General features: G+C 47.6%; 1 protein-coding gene across 1 annotated transcript in view; it reads left to right on the top strand.

Moving 5' to 3' along the window:
- Window positions 1-18,506, top strand: part of LOC119396565 (runt-related transcription factor 3-like) — a 399,999-nt gene that overhangs the window by 95,107 nt on the left and 286,386 nt on the right. The window contains 1 exon segment of the mRNA XM_049417140.1: window positions 9,081-9,236. Within this exon segment, the coding sequence (XP_049273097.1) occupies window positions 9,081-9,236 (156 nt within the window).

Raw genomic sequence — 18,506 nt, 5'->3', positions numbered from 1 at the left:
CTAGTGTTGCCCCGTCGCAGTGCTAATTTACCGCTTGTTACTATAGTATAGACGATTTCACATAAGACACATGGGCGCCACAACCTTGGGCAATTAAACGAATGTTTTCCCATTTTTGTATATCGCGACGTGAACTTTGATAAGGTCCATGAAACGTCGAATGCACCAACCCAACCGTTTTCATGCGTATGCGTCTACCGTAAAGCACTGTTCGTTTAGTTGTTAAAGATACGAAACGGCAAGACTGCAGCCCAGTATATGGGCACCGAAACTTATCCGCCCTCCTGTCTAACATTTATTCCCCTTTCCCAGCGCTCTGTACCCTACTGGGCTCAGCCCTGGTTAACCTCTCTGCCTTTTCTTTTATCCTTATTCTCTCTTTCTCTCATACATAAAATCTACAGTCACACACATGCATAAAGTCTACAGGCACGCATGCTCAACGCCTTGTATACAAACAGCGAGAGTGGCGGCCTGTGGGATACGAGTATAGAAGGCGCTCGTGCCATCGCGAAAAGCAGCGAGCGCGTTTAACTGAACCGAGGTCCAGCATAGACAGGAGGCACACGGCTTGTAAAATATCTCACCGGACGGCGGCGGGAAGGCACGAGAACAGATATATACAACAGGGCAGACGAGCAAAGGGCGACAGGCGATGGGCCGCGCTCTCCCGGGAGAGATGTTGTGTTCATGCTCCGGAGGATCGGGATGAGGGGGCGGGAGCAGCAAGAGTCGGCGGCGACGACATCGATCCGGGGTCCGGCGTGGCGCTGCCGAGCTGGACACCTGCTGGAGAGAAGGGGCGAGGGCGATAGCGGGCACGCCTGGTCGCTCGTCTCGGACACGCGAGCCGGGCGTGTATAAGCGATCACGTGCATGCTATGCGTGTGCAGCCTGCGAGCGTCAGTGTGCATGAATGCCGATCTTGACGAAGACGTGGCCCTGTGATGACTCGCGGTATGCAGCGCATAGTTTGATCATGCATGAGCCGAGTGATGCAGACAATATGTTTGAACGAGAGAGCGCGTGTTTCTGTAAGAAAACGTTGTAGGCGGTGGAGTATCCTATAGAGCGGCGTCGTTGAGGTTTCAAAAGTGAGCGCTGGCTTGTCGAGCAATTGACATAAGGGACTATGTCCTCCTTCAGGTTGAGACAAAGCGACGTTCAGAAAGAACCGTTTCTTTTCATTCACATATGCGAATTATTAGCGGGAGACTATACTTTAATTTGAAATGTAATATCTTTAATCTTTATTTAAATCAACGTTGGTTGCGCCACGTGCGGCCTATTTACATTTGTTGCAGATGACTACGGAAAACACAAATAATTTGTTGTATATATTTACACACTACTCTCACTTCGAATTTGAACTAGTACGAAAAAGAGCGAGTTATGACAGCATTCTCTTTTTTTATTTTGTACGATTGAGCTTTGTATGTATTCACTGAAGGTATAGAACATTATATATACTCTTGAGATACTCTGACATACGCAGGTGTTCTACTTGTTTTATATTTTAAGTTTCCTTTACATTTATACTTGTTTTATATTTTAAGTTTCCTAAAACCAAATCCTGTACGGATTTGGTTTTAGTTATATCGAAAGCACATCTTGCTGATATTCTTATTTCACTGCACACAAAATGCTATTACAACGTTATGACAATGCCGCGCATGTGTCGAAAGACAGATTGAGCGTTAATTTAGGCTGCTTGATTCATCGAAGCATACGGCCATACGGCCTCTCTGCTTACAAAGCAGCTTATTTCGCTTTTCGCCAAGCTGCAGTATTGCTGTTGACATAATCATGCCCATAGACAAGCTGCTGAGGGCAGAAAGGAACCCGAAGAAAAAATAAAATGATATAAAAATGAGAGAGAAAAGCGATATGTCCGAAAACATAACAACACTAATGCAATCAATCGAACAATATTATCATTGTATAAGGACCTATATCGGTGATCTTGAACTTTGGACAAATCGTTTCTGGTCATACATTCATGAGGCTTATACTAAAAAACATGACAGTTTTCATAGGAAATTATTCTATAAGTAAGTAACCTAATCAAAAAGTACGATTTAAAGTTTACTGAACTTCATTGAACATGAAAAATTACCCATTCATTAGCTTCAGTGATGCATAATCAGGGATAATAGAAACAGTAATCTACTCTAAGCACACGCAACAGCTTGTAAAGTGCTCTCCCGCAGTGCACTGGCGCAACGTGGTGTCGTCGAACTCGAGTAAGTGGAAAACATTTCTCGCAGCGAGATGTAATGTGTTTTTAAGTTGGGAAGTGAATTACTTTTCGTACACTGCTTACCACAAACTAAGTTTATCCGCTATTTTCATTCTTCTTTTATGCATTCTTTAGTGGACGAAACACATGCTCAATATTTAGGACAGCCGGTACTTCGGAGGTTTATTTCCCGCTCGATCACCATTTCATAGAGAAAACAACAATGGTCCCTCCTTCCTCGGTCTATGCAAGATGGGTAGCACGTTGTGGGCGAAGACATCGATCATGTTTCCTCATATGCCAGAGAATCTTTGTCACAGAAACCGCAATGGACAAGGGCGTAGCTAAAACTTCTTTGGGGGAGGGGGTGGGTGTTTAGGGGTTCCACAAACCTTTATATATGTTCGTGCGTGAGTTTCTATGTGTTCGTGTACATATGCACATGAAAATATGAAAACTAAAGACCTCGCCCCCCCCCCCCCCCCCCAACCCTGACTACGCCACTGGCAACGGACATTTGCTAGCGATTTAAGAATAACACCAGACATGAATATCGCCCAGCACATGCCGCTGTATGACATGGTACCACCCACCACGAACCAGCTAAGGGTTACTTTGTTAACCTCTGGGTGTCATTTTCGTCGTCATGAAAAAACAGGAAGTTTGCTTTCCCGGTAAGAATAAGATAATCGTTCCGGCGTGAGATTTCCTCTATTGCGAAGGGAAATTTGGAAGTCGTCGCATCGTCACAAGCTTAGGAGCCGATTAATACGGCTTACATTGGTTATTGAAACGTTTCTTGTCTTCAGCCACCTCCCCTACAGCTCCGTTCTTTCTTTCTTTCTTTCTTTCTTTCTTTCTTTCTTTCTTTCTTTCTTTCTTTCTTTCTTTCTTTCTTTCTTTCTTTCTTTCTTTCTTTCTTTCTTTCTTTCTTTCTTTCTTTCTTTCTTTCTTTCTTTCTTCAAACATATGTCACTTAAGACGAGTGACGCCTACTACACGTTGCGCTGCGGCATCGGGACAACTTGCACCTTTCACGTCTTCATAGCCCATGGGCCTGCAGCACCGAAGAGGCAAACCTAGAAGGGACGAGGGGACAAGGAAATCGCTGCAGCACACGATGAACGGAGGCTAAAAGAAAGAAATGGCAACAGCCACGGAGGTGTGTCAGGAGGGTTCCACCAAAACATGCAGCGGCGTATACATAGCTCGTGTATAAACACCGCTCGGACACATGCAAGCGCTGACATATCCGGGGCAGCGCCCCGGCCTGTGCCACACCACCGCAGTCGCGCGACACACGCGGGGGCGAGGAGTCGAAGAAGGAAGGGGGTGTAAGGCAGCAGCGAGCTGATGTTTTATGCATGGCGCTACGAAAAAAGGCGCCACACGCCTCTGGCGACGGCGGCGAAACCATGGGACGCGTCGCCCGCGGCTGCCGCCGCCGCTGTTGCTTTTGGAGCAACGTCGGAGAGCGAAAGCCGACCGGAGAAAGGGGGGGTCAGGGGGGTGGGGGTGGCGGGGCGGAGCCTCGAATCAACACGGCGGCACACACACGGGGTACACTCGCTCGCTTGGGGGCTCCGATCAATAGGGCGCCGATGCAGCAGCCGCTGCCTTAACGTTTCTCGCGCACTTTCTCTCTTTCGTACTCACTGCCGCTGCACCTTTGCCGCCTACGACACCGCCGATGCCGCCGCCGCTGCGTTATGGATACGACTGCTCGGTCCCAGAAGCCGTCGCCGGGACGCGATAATTTCGGATACGACCCCCTCCCTCCCTGTCGGCGGACTCTTCTTACCCGCAGTACTCGCCCATTTCTTTCCTGGCTTTTGGGGTCGATCAATGCGAAGGCACGGAGCCCGCGCACGGCAATCACACACGCGTGGTGCGCGGCGCTGACCACGAAGCCCAGGCCGCCGGCTGGCGAGTGCGAGGCTGTATAGAAGAAAGCGAGAAGAATAAAGACCGCCGGGCGTGATCGAAGAAAAAAGAAAACTCTTTCTTGAGGCCAGACGTGGTCGAAGGCGCGGCTTGAGGGGCGGTTTGATGCGATGGAATAAACGCGGTGCTCTTCGATGTAAAGAAAGCAAAAGGAGGCTCGAGCTAATTTTCCCCGATATCGATGCAAACTGGCAAATCTATATGTAGGTTTATTGTTCGGTGCTGTGGCAACCAGATTGTTAGCGATGTAATGGCGAGCTGTTCATTGCCTAATTTGCGAGATATTCGTTTAAAAGGGACATTAATGAGAGTAAGGCTAGACTGATAGATTTTAGTCCTGAAATCGCGAATCAGATCTCCTTTGTTTCGTAAGCCATTATATGCGTGTCATTCAAAAAAGAAGGAGCGAGAGGTACTGTTAATAACATTTATGTTTCCTCAACTTTAATCCAACCTTCCATGGGCGCCACCATTTTTTCATTTGCTGCATATATACATACCGTATATATACGAAGTACGTAAAGTACTCACGACAGCCAAAGAGAAAACAAATGCCCACGTAAAGTGCATGGTTTTTAAAGCTGGATCGAAAGCTGAATTGAGGCATCGAAAGCGTCATCGAGAGCTGTATGAAGCGAATGCATAAAAGCGGGCTTCCGGCCACGAATTAACAAAATCATCCTACGACCGAATTGTTCGCAAGACAAAATATCGGCCGATATCGGACACTGGGTGTACCATTACAAGAATAATTGTTGTGGTTTTACGTCCCAAAACCACGATATGATTATTCGAGACGCCATAGTGGAGGGCTCCTGAAATGTCGACCACCTGGGGATCTTTAACGTCGCGCCTAAATATAAGCACGCGGGCATCTAGCATTTCGCCTCCATCGAAATGCAGCCGCCACGGCCGGGATTCGATCCCGAGACCTTCGGGTCAGCTGTCGAGCACCATAACCACCATACACCATCGGCGGGCTCTGGGCGTATCATTAGCGAATGCTGCCTGCCACTAGCCAAGAACACTTAAGGAGGATTTTGTGAATTTGACTCCTGTTAGGAAACGCGTCGGTTGTATACATGGAGATTAACTTATACGCTTGGTTGGCGCTAACCTAAGTTCGAGCACAATACGGGATGAACCTCTCGCTCCCTAGGAAAATTGCGCAGCGCGAGAGTTCTGTGCAACGTTCGAAGCGGCGCGGAGCAGCCCGTAGGAGTATGGCATACTGACAATACTCCACGACAGTGTGGTGAAGCCGAGCTACTGAGCATAGCAGCAGCTCGGCGTCGAATCCGGTCGTCCGCAGGCCACAGGAGAGAGCGCGGGCGCGCGAAGGCGGCTTCATTCATCCGGTAATCAAGTTAGCGCCACGACAGCCTAATGAGCGGCCCTGTTTACCTAGTCCTAGGTGTATAGGGAGAAAGGGGTACAGGAGAGAAGCCAGCTCCTCTCCCCGACGACGAACAGGGAGCGCTCAGGCCGCAAACGCGGCCGGCGCACACAGCAAGCAGCCCTTGTGTTCAGCGGACCCGTTCCCTGCTGTGTCCCCACGCCTCGAGCGTGTACACCCTTTTCGACACTGCGCTCCCCTTTCTCTCCCCGCGCTCCCTTTTCATCCCTACGCTCGCCCTCTGGGGCAACTGGCTGCCTGCTCGCGTAATTCCCGCCGCGGCCACCACCGAGTTATCGAGCGCGGCGATCTGCGTTGCCACCGGTTCGGGCATTAATCTGCGAGCCACACTCGTATTTCCTGGGTCGCCCGACCTTATACTTCTCCCTGCTCCCCGACATTTTTGTTTTGTTTGTTTTCTAGCGAGCTTCGTCTACTACCACTCTCCCCCTTTTCTCCTGTACATAAACGTTCGTTGTTTGAGTTTCCTAGCGCGCACGAAGGGCGGCTGCGATATCAGTTTCCGTCTGAAAAAAAGAAGTGCTCTTCAGAGAGCCCTTCTGTCGTCCATGGGCAGCCGCTGGTGAACTCGCTGCAGTGGCTGAGCTGGTGACGACTGCGGAGAGAAGTACGTGTCGTGTTTTCCTTCTTTTTTTATGTCTGCTATTGGGAGGGGAGGGGGGGGGGGGGCTGGAGCCGCCCTTAGATACACTATGTTGCTAACTGATTAAATCACGATAAATAAAGGGTTAACGCCACATGATGAAAAGGAGACGCCTCGTCCCTGCGAAGTGCCGTTCCGAAACCCGCTTTATATCACTTTATAAATCAGTGTAGTCTTCCTTAACAGCACAACGTATATTAAATACATAGAGAAGTCGTGACGTAGGTATAGAACCGACTAATCCTAAAATGAACGCGCACAAGAACCAAAAGCTAAGTTCACGGTCATACCCGCTCAGCTTCGTCGTCCGTCTTCGCGTTTTCTCTCCGAATCGCAAAAAATAAAAAACACACCAACAGCGCCCGTTTCACGCGAGAACGCCGCGAAAACAAACGCCGAGCAGCCCTCATCAAGCTCCACAAACTCCGCGCACTGCGGATGCAGCGGCGGCTCGAAGCGATATGGATGAGCGATTGGCGCTAAGTAGCCTGGGCCACCCGGGTCGCACTCGCACGCCGGCCGCTCACGCACTAAGCTCTCTTTCTCTCCAACGGCACGCACGTATATAAACACACACACGAAGACGTAGGCTCAACAACACCAACTGGCGTTTTCTCTAGCGTGCGTCGAGCGCGTTCGAAAAGCCGCGGTAACTCCCTCGCTCGCCGAGGCACCCTATGCTGCACTCTCTCCACACTTAACCATGCTTTCTTTTCCCGCCACCCACATGGCGAAGCAAGAAGAAGCATCGTGCGGTTTACTGGTGGCCGGCCCCTTCTGGCCAGGAACAAAAGGAACCGGCAAATTACGCGGCCACAGCGCAGCCACCATGCACACGCGAACGTGCAAGCAAACGCGCACGCAGTGCGCATGTGCGTTGCATACACGAATGTTTGCTGTTTGTGTAACCGATACCACCCCCACCCCCCCTCCTTCCCTCCCATGGGCGTGCTCACTTTGGCTAATCTGAGCTCAGCCGTGGGTGCACGATCGCGTGTGCGCTCATGTGTATACAGAGCGCATATGCGAGACCGATATCGCAGCTCGCGATCTCTTACCTGATAAGGCAGCCCCACCGAAGTCTTTCGTCGATAGATGACCCTACTTCGCGAACGCATATTCGTCAGGTTAACGGCTCTGCGCCGGGCTTGAATGCACCACGTTGGTCCTGCGGCGCATATTTACTTTAGTGCGTGCCGTATACCTCCCCGTGCTGATATTACAGTGCTATTTGCTCAGCGCGAACCGTTTTCTCGTTACCGAAATTTACTTGGTTGATACTATATCTGCTTCCTGCCTCTAAAGGCAACCTCGCCCGCCACCCGTGCTTATGGTAATGTTCGATCTTTCAGGCTCCCGCGTTATGTGCTCGAACGCATTGGGCAATTGCTCGTTTGTCTTATCGCGATTGCGAAAGTGCGGCAATTGGACTTTGCCTCGTTGTTTTCTAGCGTGTACCGAAGTAAGCTCGCCCGCAGCTTTAGGTTTACCAAGGGTCAAAACGAAACGGAACCTCAGAGAAGCTTATCGCAGGCTAAGAGCCGTCAAGATGCGTCCGCGAAAGATCGGGCGATTATGTCACGAAACGCACGAGCGTTCGCAGAGATTAGAGAGCCTCAAACATCTGTTTAGGGTCGACCTGTCTGCCAGAAAGTGAACTTAACGAATCAACGCGCTCCATCATTCTTGTTAAAAAAAAGGTGATCCTTCTTACGGTACATTCGCTTTTTATTTAGCATAAGCAGCTAACAGCAAAAGATGTTTGTTTTTCACCTGAGATTCCCCTCCGTTTTTTGTGTACTATACAAGCAAGCTCCCTCAGCATTTATCTTGTCAAGAATATCGTCAATCTACTCGTGTCATTGCCTACCTGGGATATCTGCAAGTAAAAAAAAAAATGAAAAAATCTGGACCAGCTGTCAGGGTGGTCTGACAGATGGCTTGACAAGCTGTGTAACTACTGCGGGGTTGTAACACCAGAAATTACTTTCGTTTGACGTAATGCTGGGCAAACACGAATAATTACCTTCGCGACCAGCACGGCAAAGAAATACGCGTTGTTACTGATAGCTAAATACGTCTAGTTGGGTATCGAGAGGCAACATCTGAGTGCAACTGCGAGATGTCTCCTGGCCTATATTAGTTTAGCAGTCCGTTGTCAGGCTGAGTTATTCTGCCGAGATTTGTGCAAGTCGTGAAGGTGAATGAATATCAGTTCTCAGGTTAGTGATTTCAATGAAACTGAGATATTCATTTAGTTCTGGCAGTCTCTGCAGTTACGCCTTACGCTTTCAGCACGCAATAAAGATGGAGGGCAATGAAACAGTCCGAAGACGTATTGTAGCTCGTTGTATTCAACAATAAGAACTCCTTTTGTGTGTATTGAGCTTTAAATATAAAGTATTATGAGAAAATGTGTTTTTTTTTGCTGAACTGACAAACAAAACCCACATATATATATATATATATCTATATATATATATATATATATATATATATATATATATATATATATATATATATATATATATATATATATATATATATATATATATAAAGGCAACCAATCCTTCAACTATGTATATATAGATAATACACGTCGCAGAAGCCAATGCGCTGCAGTGACATGTATATTGGTGTCTAAGCTTAATCAAGCTTGTCTGACCTGTGCGAAAATGACTAAAACGAGGGGAGAAAAAAAACGCGATCACAGCGCTGTGTTCGTGTATTTTTCTTTTTCTCTCCGTTGTTTACGCGCAGGCCTCCTCAAGATGCATTACCAGCTCGCCGAGCGAGACATCGTTCTGAAGTTAATCAACTTGTTCATTTCCTCGCAGGCCAGCAGCAGCAGTTGAGGGCGTTCGCAAGTGCGTTCGGTCAACGACCTCCGTTCCTGGACCCGCTACGCGAATGGGATCACCTCCGGAGAAAAACAGCCGAACAGTGGGCGCTGGACATCCCACGGAGGATACCCGGCGCAGGAGCCCATCACGGTCAGTGTTATATGTCTATGCTTAGCCCTAGACGGTGGTCTAGTGGTTGTGGTTTTCGACTGCTGAACCGAAGGTCGCGTGTTCGAATACCGGCCGCGGCTACCGCATTTCAGTGGAGGCGAAATACTAAAGGCCCATGTACTTATATTTAGGTGCGCGTTAAACCTCAGGTAGTCGAAATTTCCGGAGCCTTCCACTATACCGCGTCCCTCATAATCGTATCGTAGTTTTGGGACCCAAATCCCAACAATTATCATTATGCTTTATCATTTCACTTGTTAAACATATGCATAATGGGCAAAAAACTGCGCTCAGACGAACGGGACGAAGAAAGGGATACACAGAATAAGCGCTGACTCTCAACTGTGGTTTATTAGGCATATGCAGATTATTTATACACAAGTGATAAGCATCAAGAACTTGCGCAGAGGAGCGGGCAAGGGACCATAACAAGAAAAAATAGAAAAAATAGAAAAGGCTTTTAGAAAAAACAGAAAAGGCGCGCTGTTTTTTGCCCATTATGTATCACCAACTAGCCCAACTTTCAGTCCTGCTAAACATATGCACACTGGTATCGGCGCTTCCTGTTCTCCTGCCACCTACGCGTCGTCTTGGACTCTAACGACAGCTCGCGCCACATGTGCTGAGCGTCCTAAACATGTGCGTCCAAAACAAAGATTGTTCCACAGGCTGGTCCCGTGTTCAACTACATAACGTGCAAAAATGTGTAGTCAGCACCTCCCTAAGTGTCTTCCCTCTTGATTTCTCTGTATGCAGCCAAGCGTACGCACGCGCACACACGCACACACAGACAGACACACAAACACACATACTTGTGTTGGACTCCCTGGCGAGTATGTGTACATGCCTTCACAAAAAAACGTAATCAGCGTGAAGGACCTCACAGCCGCTCAAGCCCTTCGCGTTTTTAACCACGCAGGGGAGGAAGATTAAGACGAATCGACGTCAAATTACACGTGCACTGAGGCTTAACGCCGTGCCTCTTCCCATTTTTTTTATTCAAGAAAGAAAACATGAATGATAATAATAAATAGGCCCAGAACTGTGATTAAGGGGATCGCCGATGCTGAACGGTAGACACAGTTGATGTACGTTAGGTATCGCGCGAGCTCTTAAGAACATCCAAGGCAACACCAGTCGACACAGAGCTTACAAGGAAAATGAATGGTGTGTACTTAGTTTTGCCGGCCAGGCATGTAATATAAAGCACGGATGGCTGCTATGAGAGCGTCCCTGCATGCACCTTTTTCTGACCGCCAAAAGCGCAGTGCATGGGAAATTTCGCAATACCGGAGGTCATCTTGTCTACCTAAAAGGATACTTTGTCTCACCCAATCGCTAGACGAATTTGCTGAACACCTGTGTGTATGTGTTGTTCGTTTTCATGTAATTGTGATAACTGCCTCAGTCAAACGTGCGAAGCAACAAGCGGCTCCGTGTTGCGCTTAGCTCCGTCTCGTCAGACAAGCACTGGCACATTAGTACTTAGCTTCACACTGGCACGGCCATATTTAACGGCACGATTCGATGCCATAGTCTATACTAAGGATAATGACAGGAGTATAGTCAGCAATTCGCTGATAAAGCTAATTAATCTTATTGCCCTTTTTGCCTTAAGCTTTCGCTCACTGTATGCAGGGGATAAGATTCGCTTTTTTATTATATAAATTTTAAGACATTTCAATGCCTTCAGATGGCGTCTGCTGCTACTTTTCTGAGAAAACAAGAAGAATTTCCATAGAACATGAAAAAACTACATAAAGTCGTACTGAAACTTGAAGTCAACTCGTACAAATCATTCACACACTTGGTTTTAAAGACATGTTTAAAAAAACACCACAGAAGCACAAAGTCCAGTCACATAAAACTAATGCCAACACAACATCCAGTTACGTGACCACGAAATATGTCGAAGGGAAGGTATGTGATGCCAGGAATATAGCGCGACAATTTTCAGTTCAACACACATAGTAGGTGCAGATGGAGTCCCAAAATATTTTTTTTGTGTGTGATATCAGTAATTTTCGTCTTTCTATATATATGATAGATAAACTGTGACAGGTAGGTGCGTTAAACTGTCAAAGCGGACATTTACTTTTCAGTAACTTTTTATATACGGACGTTTTATGTATTGCATTCTCATATGTTCATAGGGAGTGTTCAGATTTCAGTGCAGTCGCACGTGCGAGTTCAGTTGCGATAAACGCTTGCCGCTTTCCCATGCACGGTTATGCATGCGGGGCGAATCGAAACACATTAAGGACGTATCAAAGAAAGGAAGTAATTGAGAAAGAAAACATTCCACGCATACTGTTCTATATAAAGCCGCTGATCCCACGCTCGTCCCTATGCCGCAAGCGTGAGAGAAGCTATAGTCTTCGCATGATCACGCGTGACACAGTGCGCTAATATCTGGAGAAACGAAATTGGGACACAAAGAAGGGGACAAAAACAAGAACAAATTCTGGTCGCGGAATAACGCGGACGTGCCCGCAGCGCGCTGTGCGATGTCTCAGCTGCCACTGACGGCAGTGCCGCTGAGGTTGCATCGGGCTTTTTGGACACCAGTGAATAGGGCTCAACTATGTGCTTGAGTTGACTTGTACAGCGCAAGGTCCAACACGGACGACAGAAAGACACTGCCAATGTTTGCTTATTTGTCGTCCGTGTTGTATCCGGCTCCGTACAAGACAGTTCCAAAGATAATCACGACCAACTAGCCCGTCTGTTCTGTTATGTACTCGAGGTTCGGCAGTATCGGTCATCCGAACATCGACACTTGCACAGATGGGACGCATGGATCTATAGGCCAACACGGCCGACTAAAAAACGGCCTCTCCGAGAGGAGGAGACGCTCCGGATTCAAAGCAGTGAACGATGAGAGAACGAGTCTTTGTAAGAGAGAGAGGAGGAACAAAAGAAGTTTGTGGAAACCAGAGGAGGTCGGAGGGGGAGGGGGATGTGAAATCGTTCACGGTGGGCGGGAGTGATAGGCGGAGTACAGTAGCCAGGCCATGTAGGCCACGAAGTCCTCCGGAGAGTTTTAAAGGCTGGCGCGACTGCTACAGCTGCTGGGGGAGGGGAACCCGCGGAAAACGTGTACGGAGGGCAAGGGTGGGGGGGGGGGGGGGAGGAAGAAAAGGAGGGGGGTTCACGAACATCGCGCCCATTGATGTCTGAACAGTCGTTATATGCGCACGAAGCAACGGGCGCTCGAAGCTGTGCAGGTGAACTGCGCGACGACGGAGAGTGAGAGAGAAAGAGAGAGAGAGAGAGAGAAATCAAATGCGACCGTGCATCCAACGGCACACGCGTGCATGCGCAAAAATACATGGTGCGTCCTTCTTCGCGACGTTGTAACGCGTATACATACTACGTACCGCCTCTGCGCTCGCCTTTCTTCGCGCTCCAAAGTGAAAAGCCGTGTTCTACATCATCGGCGAGTTGAGTATCGCGCGGTGGTCGGCCGAGAGGGCACATACGACAGCGCTTCGCGCAGGGGGATACGCAGCGCTGTATAAAAGACGCGCACATAGATAGATGCGTCGAGACGTTGTACACGCATAGAACGACGCGATGTATGTCGAGGTATAAGGATGCAGGTTACAGAGGACGCATTTTGTCGCCCGCGACGCGCGACTTGATCGTTCGTATACGGAGTGGGGCTGGGAATCCACACGTGCGAGCAAGAGAGCGGTGGGAAACGACAGACGACGGAGGATGCCGGTGTTCGCTGACGGATATAAATCCTGCATGGTATTCGCGGGAGCAGCCAAGGCGCATGTGCGCGTTGCCGGGTGCGCACACGGCGCGTCAGGTGGCAGTGTTAAACATGAAGGAGAGATGGTGAAATAGAGTAGAGACGGTGGTTCTTTGACTACGACTAAATGGGATTAGCAGGTAGGTCTTGTGTAACGCTTTACATGTTAGCTTAATGCACCTGAAAGAGAGAGAGCGAATTACGTATTCACTATAAAAAGACGTATTCAATTTCAAACACTATAGCTTTGAACTGTTTAAGTGATTTACGTCGCTTCGCTGGCAGGTAGCAATTGGGTACAGTGAAATGAGCTAATTTATTTTCTGTCAGCAGAAGCGTTCCCTGCGCGCCTGCATGTGTAAGATCATCGCGATGCATGCACCTTGACATTTACTTACGACGAAACTTGCGACGAAAAAGATTACGGGCGCTCAGAGGTCTTATTGGTGTTTGTTCCCTTCTTACATTTGTGTGTTCTGGGTGTTTGAAAACGTCATGAATGAAGGAATGAACCATGAAAATGGTACTGCAAGCGCGCAAGGCAGAAAGAGGCCGTACGTGCTAGTTTGATTAGCGTAACTAAGAGCGAAAACGAAGTGTGTAGCGTCTTTTTGTTACGCGTGTCGGCGCGAAAAGATCCCCTCTTTAGTGTGGGCGTTCTTTTTGAAATTTCTTCGTTCCGGAGGGGTGTAGGGTTAAGCGTGATTTGAGAGATCCCCTCTTTAGGAAATTTCTTCTGATGTTCACGGAGGGGTGTAGGGTTAGGGGTAAGAAAGGGAAAATAACACCACCCCGTTTGTTTCATCACGAAGCCACAAGGAAATCACTAGGGGTAAGAAAGGGAAAATAGATTTCTCAGAAAGAAAAGCCTCTTACCCGTTTGTAGCACGAAGCCACAAGGAAATCCGAAAATTCGATTTCTCAGAAAGAAAGTCCGGGGATCGAACCCGTACCAAATCCGGGCGGGTCGCTCTACCAATTACTAACCAGAAGCTACGGCGCTCTACCAAACTAACCAGGAAGCTAGCAAAGCGCGGGTCGATATATTTGCAAATCTTTCTCGAAGCAACGGATACATATTGCAGAAGGTTAAGAAAGGGAAAATAGACAACCCACACCTAGCACGAAGCCACAAGGAAAATCCGGACGTTTCTCAGAAGGGTTAAGAAAGGGAAAACTAGACAACCACCCGTTTGTAGCACGAAGCCACAAGGAAAGTTGCCGTTTTTTGTTTTTTCGGCAACTAAGAGGCTTTCTTTCTCAGAAAGAAAACCTCTTCCGTTGCCGTTTTTTTTTTTCCTAAGAGGCTTCTGCTACGTATGGATTTCTTGTGGCTTCGTGGTACAAACGGGTGTCTATTTTCCCTTTCTTAACCCTTGTCTATTTCCCTTTCTTAACCCTTGCCACCTTCCGCAGAACGGATTTGCATATCTCACTAGTGAATTTGAAAGTTTCGAATCTCACGAATATTACATTCGAAATATTCGAAGTTTCGAAAATCGTGTATTCGAATATTAAGGTTTCGGAAATATTCGTATCGATAACTTCGAAAATCGTGTATTCGCAAGTTTGAATATTCGCACAAAATAACTCGTCTTCCACATTTCTGCTGCGTTCGTATAGCTAAAAACGTTGCCGAGACGAGCGATAACATCGTAAGTACACGGAGGCACGATATCTGCCTGCGACGAACGCCCCAATACGTATGATTTATTGCTGGTGCACCTCCGACGTGCAGCGCTGTTGGCGATCATGTAACCATACATTTTCAATATTATGCGGCCGTAACCTGCCGCACTACCACTCGTTCACTATGCGGGACCACTCTTGAAGAAAGACAGTGACCCGGCATGTGACTGGTGGCGGACTGTAGGCACCTTCAGATACCCCAGTCTGGCAAAGCTTTGCCCCATGTACTTCCCTATACCAGCCCCTTCTGTTCCAAGCGAGCGTGCCTTTTCAGTGGCAAGGGGGGGGGGGGGTTGTCTCTGTTAGAAGGGAGCGCCTGCTGCCTGATCATGTGGATCAACTCATATTTCTTCATGATAACATTTAGTCATTACTTTCATTGTGCCGTGATATCTGCTTGTGTTGTGATGTGCATTGTGCTAGTCTGGACATTGTGTTCTGGAGATAGCAGTGTATGTTGTGTTGCCAGCCAGGCTGTTAATGTTTTTTTTTTTTCAAATAGCTACATGTTAAATCAAATATTGTTACTGTGGAGGCATTTTTCCTTTGATATTCGATATTCGATTCGATATTCGAAGGTGGATATTCGTATTCGATTCGTATTCGAAAAATTTGATATTCGCACACCCCTACTTCTCACACTTACAGATCGATCACCAGAGCCGTGGACAGTTGTCGTAAGGCTGGTATCGATACTGTGTGACGCTCGTCTAACAACAATGTACGCTAAATCTATTTATAATGTGCTGTGTTCTCGTCGAAGGAAAATAGCAGTACCGCGTGTTGACAATTGTCACCACCAGTACTTTCAATCAACAGTTAAGTATAACGTGATGGGTCACGGCGTTATATGTCAGCTTTCTATGCTCTCTGGTCAAATTCTGCGTAACCAGGTGTTTACTATATTAGCCATACTGTTGCCGTAGATCACACAAATAACACCGCATTCCGCATATAGTAACATGTTCTCTCTCTATGATCGTGTTACGTGACAGAGGGAAGGACGGACAGCTTTCTCGTGAAGACCGTATATTATAATGTACTCGATTACGCTTGTTCGTAGCTTGGTATTTCCACTGTCGATGAAAACGAATGTTACTAGTGGCGCTAGCTGCATGTTGCGATAAATAACAGTCAAGATTACTCTACTCAGTCTAATTGGGGTGCAATCAGTTACATTACAAACAGTGGTAATCTTCGAATAGGTAGTAAAACGGTGATAGAACGCTTTGTCTTCGGCGCGAAATCTTTAAGCAAGCCTTACATCGCAAGCTCGTGGTAGAGCTTCCGATGTAAGATAAGATAACTTTTATTTAGTTTTGGAATTGCGAGAGCCCAAAAAATTAAGGCAGCTTCGCCATAGTCGGGCCAATCCTGAACGAAGGGCGGAGCTTGGCGGCCTTCCTTGTTTCTTTTTCTCTTTCTTTTTCCTCTCTTTCTTCCCTTTCTTTCCTCTCTGTCTTTCTTCTTCTGTCTTGCTGTCTGTTTTTTCTATCCCTTTCTTTGTGTCTGTTTCTTTCTATCCCTTAATCTGTCTGTCTGTCTGTCTGTCTGTCTGTCTGTCTGTCTGTCTGTCTGTCTGTCTGTCTGTCTGTCTGTCTGTCTGTCTGTCTGTCTGTCTGTATCTTTTTTCTCTTTCTTTCTCTCTTTCTCTCGCTCTGTACTCATTCATTCGGCCATCCGAGTTATCGCATCCCACGCTGGACAAATCGGCGCAGCGGGAGAGTGCGCGGCAGGCGCACGTGTTCGGGGAGCGAGGCAGATGATGAAGAAGAGGACGAAGAGACTGCTCGCCGGCCGAGTTATTGAGTTGTACGCGCTAGTGTAGCTGTGCCAGGTGTTAGACAACGCAAGACGTCATATAAGGTAGAGGCCGTTCATGATGATGACAGTTTTTGTTAACACTTCGTCTTAGGCGAATGCTTAAGGGACCCTGTGAGTTTTTTCCCCCTCGAACTGTCATAAAATTCGGGCAGCTGGTTTTATGCGACTGTAAAGGCAGCAAGACATCGGGACATCAAACAGTGTAAAGACATCAAACAGCGGGAACCAAACAGCTACCGTAAGGAGGACACGCCGGTGGCGATGCCGTGATTTCGACTTGCGTCCGGGCCATGCAGGAACATGTGGCCAAACAAACAAGACTTCTCTTTTGTAATTGGGTTTTTTCATTGGTAGGCCAGCTTCACTAATGATATGTCCCGCATCGTAGTTGACTGAAATATTCTCTTACGAAAATTTTCAGCGTAAGACGTTTTTGTGAATACGGTCCATGATGGATGCGGATGCGGGACGTAGAAAAGGGCATGGACCCTTGCGGGTGTTCTTTTTCTTTTGTGTGCGTGCGTGCGTGCGTGTGCGTGTGCGTGTGCGTGTGTGTCGACTCGGATTGCGGCTCCAATCTGGCACGGCCGGTGGGTTTACCCCCCGTTTCTTCGAGAGCTCAAGGGAGGCTCCCCCTAGCCCACAATAGAAACCAGGGAGCTGTTTTCTCTTTACTATTCGATTTCATTCTGTGTGACTTTACCACGCTGCATCCAATACGCGCACAGCTATCCGAAGCTCCCGGACAGTCTTATTAATGCTGCTGTGAGCGGACGATACTGACGCCGCCTCGGGGATCGAGATATCGTCTAGGGAGATGGCTGCTTAGATAAAAAAAAATACGCATTGTATCCAGGCTGCAACAAATCTGACTGCGTGGCAATGGAAAAATGAGAGTTGAATGGAAAGCAGCCTGTGGGGGACTTGTTTCGCGCGTATGAGTCGGGGGAGTAAACGTGTATGTAAATAAAGTTGGAGGAATCACGACCCTCATTTTTCTTGTTCTGAGACAGTTACGAATAAATGTTTCTTGCACTCTAGCCATTACCTGTCTTTTTTTTTGTCTCTTTTGCTTTTTTTTTTGCATGGGGACTCAGCAACTCAAATGCATAAAGGCTTGAGTGCAAGTTTATGGGGGAGATGGCGGATAACATAGGTACGCGTGCAGCGGTACGCGTGCCTGTGTTCCTAGGACTCAAATTTCTTCTCGGTTTTCCGCATATAATCATGAACAAACCAGCCGAAATGCGTATCCTTCTATTGTTCTCACCTTGTTTCTTTTGTATTTCATCTTAAACTTAGGAATTTCGGAATCATTGCTACTTTGACTTGATAGCACGACGACTTCACTTAACCTAGCTTGCGCATAATAAGCACACTCAATTAACGATGAGTATACTCGGCGATTACACTTTCTCTTGGTATATTTCGCAAAATTTTGCTTGCGTTCTCCGCAAATTTCAGTACATTAAAGCCAGCTTTGATGGCGCAGTTTTAGTAGTCGAGATAAAAGATCACTCACTCACTCACTCACTCACTCACTCACTCACTCACTCACTCACTCACTCACTCACTCACTCACTCACTCACTCACTCACTCACCCACTCACTCACTCACTCACTCACGCCCGCACTCACTCACTCACTCACCTCACTCACTCACTCACTCCCTCACTCACTCACTCACTCACTCACTCACTCACTCACTCACTCACTCACCACTCACCGTTCTCACTCACTCACTCACTCACTCACCACTCACTCACTCACGCCACTCACTCACTCACTCACTCACTCACTCACTCACTCACTCACTCACTCACTCACTCACTCACATAATCGTCTCTCTCCTCGGCCGCGAAGTTTACGCAGCGACGGACTTTCCTTTCAATAATCATTTTGTTAGGGGTGTGGCATACTTTTCTTCTTCTTCTGGCGCGACGCAGTTGGGACATAAACTAGTAGTGGGTAGTCTG

The sequence above is a fragment of the Rhipicephalus sanguineus genome, chromosome 6, assembly GCF_013339695.2.
Source record: "Rhipicephalus sanguineus isolate Rsan-2018 chromosome 6, BIME_Rsan_1.4, whole genome shotgun sequence".
Lineage (NCBI taxonomy): Eukaryota > Metazoa > Arthropoda > Arachnida > Ixodida > Ixodidae > Rhipicephalus > Rhipicephalus sanguineus.
The sequence above is the reverse complement of the archived record's forward strand: the minus strand, read 5'-3'. Positions and strand labels throughout refer to the sequence as shown.